The 1,607-nt window shown below is 37.4% G+C and overlaps 1 protein-coding gene across 1 annotated transcript in view; it reads left to right on the top strand.

The window, feature by feature from the left end:
* Nucleotides 1-1,607, top strand: part of LOC104161924 (dystonin-like) — a gene marked incomplete at both ends in the record, with an annotated part of 16,406 nt that overhangs the window by 13,942 nt on the left and 857 nt on the right. The window contains 3 exons of the mRNA XM_009700507.1: nt 393-550; nt 883-1,061; nt 1,280-1,418. Of these exons, the coding sequence (XP_009698809.1) occupies nt 393-550; nt 883-1,061; nt 1,280-1,418 (476 nt within the window). The remainder of the gene's footprint in view (nt 1-392; nt 551-882; nt 1,062-1,279; nt 1,419-1,607) is intronic.

Below are 1,607 nucleotides of genomic sequence, written 5' to 3'. Positions count from 1 at the left end.
TTTTCCCCATTCATCGGAAAAAAAGGATTTAAAAAAAAAAAAAAAAAAGCAAAAGCCCTGGAGGTTTACTGTAGTATTTTGCGTGGTATCATCTGACTGAATCAGTCACTGAGTTTAGTGGTGTCTGCATAGGGGTGATGCCTGTACCTGAGATGAACGATCAAAGATGAATGATAATTTTTCATGTGTGTGGAGGTGATCTGAGAATAGCAAAAATTCAAGGGTTCCTAAAATTTGCCTTATAGCCAGAATTCCAATGGAAACTGATGGGATTTCAGCCAGTTATGAAAAGACCTGTCGAATGATGACTCTATAAAATGTTTCATGAGAAGACATGGTGAGAGTGCCATGATGGCTTTGTTTGCTGACATGTGCCTTGTTTCTTTCAACAGAGGAACAGGAAGAATCTATTTACAATCTATACATCTCTGAAGTCAGAAATATCAGACTACGACTGGAGAGTTGTGAGGAGCGGTTAATACGGCAGATCCGAACCCCAATGGAGAGGGATGATCTACATGAAAGTGTGTTTAGGATTTCAGAGCAAGAGGTGAGCCTTTGAGAAAGGCTATTTTACCTAGGCTAAGAGTTTTATTTTAAAACAAATAAATCCAGACGTTTCGAGTGTTGCCAGGAAGGTTTGCTGATGCACCTTGAAAAGACAAGAGTCAAAGATTAAGCTTGTGTTTGCGAGAAAAAAAGATGCCAATAAATGGTGAGACTGTTAGTTTCCTTGTTGTGCGTACATTCCTTTTTAAAAATTTTTAATGATACTCACATGAAACAAGCAACGGAGAGCAGACCTGTACTGATAATGATATGTAGAGTATACATCAGGTTGGTGTAGGATAAAAGCACTGTCAATCACCTTTCATTTTACAGAAACTGAAGAAAGAACTGGATCGACTGAATGATGATTTGGGAGTCATCACAGATAAATGCGAAGAGTTTTTCAGTCAAGCTGCTGGTTCACCTTCAGTACCTACTCTGCGCTCTGAGCTCAGTGTTGTTATTCAGAACATGAACCAAGTTTATTCCATGTCTTCCATTTACATAGATAAGTATGTAGTAGGCCATCTCCCATCATACATGTTTTAGTTTACAGTTTTCTCTTTAAAATAAATTAAAGGTACTAGTATGAGTAATACTGATCAAGGAAAAGGGAGTTAACATTTTAACATTGTATAAAGGGATAGCCCATAACACAAAAAGGCTGAAAAACAGGTGTGTTGAACATTGTTATTGATGGTTCAGTTAACAGGAGGTTACTGTTTTGCAGATTAAAAACTGTAAATTTGGTGCTGAAGAACACCCAAGGAGCGGAATCTTTAGTAAAACTGTATGAAACTAAGTTGTGTGAAGAAGAGGCAGTAACGGCTGACAAGAACAATATTGAAAATCTGATGGGTACATTAAAGGTAAGACTTGGCTGGTGCCTTTTCAAGGGCAAATCAAAAAATAATAGGAAAATGATCTGTCTTACAACACATGTTTTAGTTATGCTATACTGTGTAGTGTATCAAAAGTTGGCTTGTGTATTTGGAGGAAAGTCTGTATTGGGACTGTGATCTTAGAAAACTTTGGAGCATTAGGAATTGGAGAGTTTG

Source organism: Cariama cristata, unplaced genomic scaffold (genome assembly GCF_000690535.1).
Source record: "Cariama cristata isolate BGI_N322 unplaced genomic scaffold, ASM69053v1 scaffold28355, whole genome shotgun sequence".
Classification (NCBI taxonomy): Eukaryota; Metazoa; Chordata; class Aves; order Cariamiformes; family Cariamidae; genus Cariama; species Cariama cristata.
Note: the sequence above shows the minus strand (reverse complement) of the source record. Positions and strands in the feature narration are given on the sequence as shown.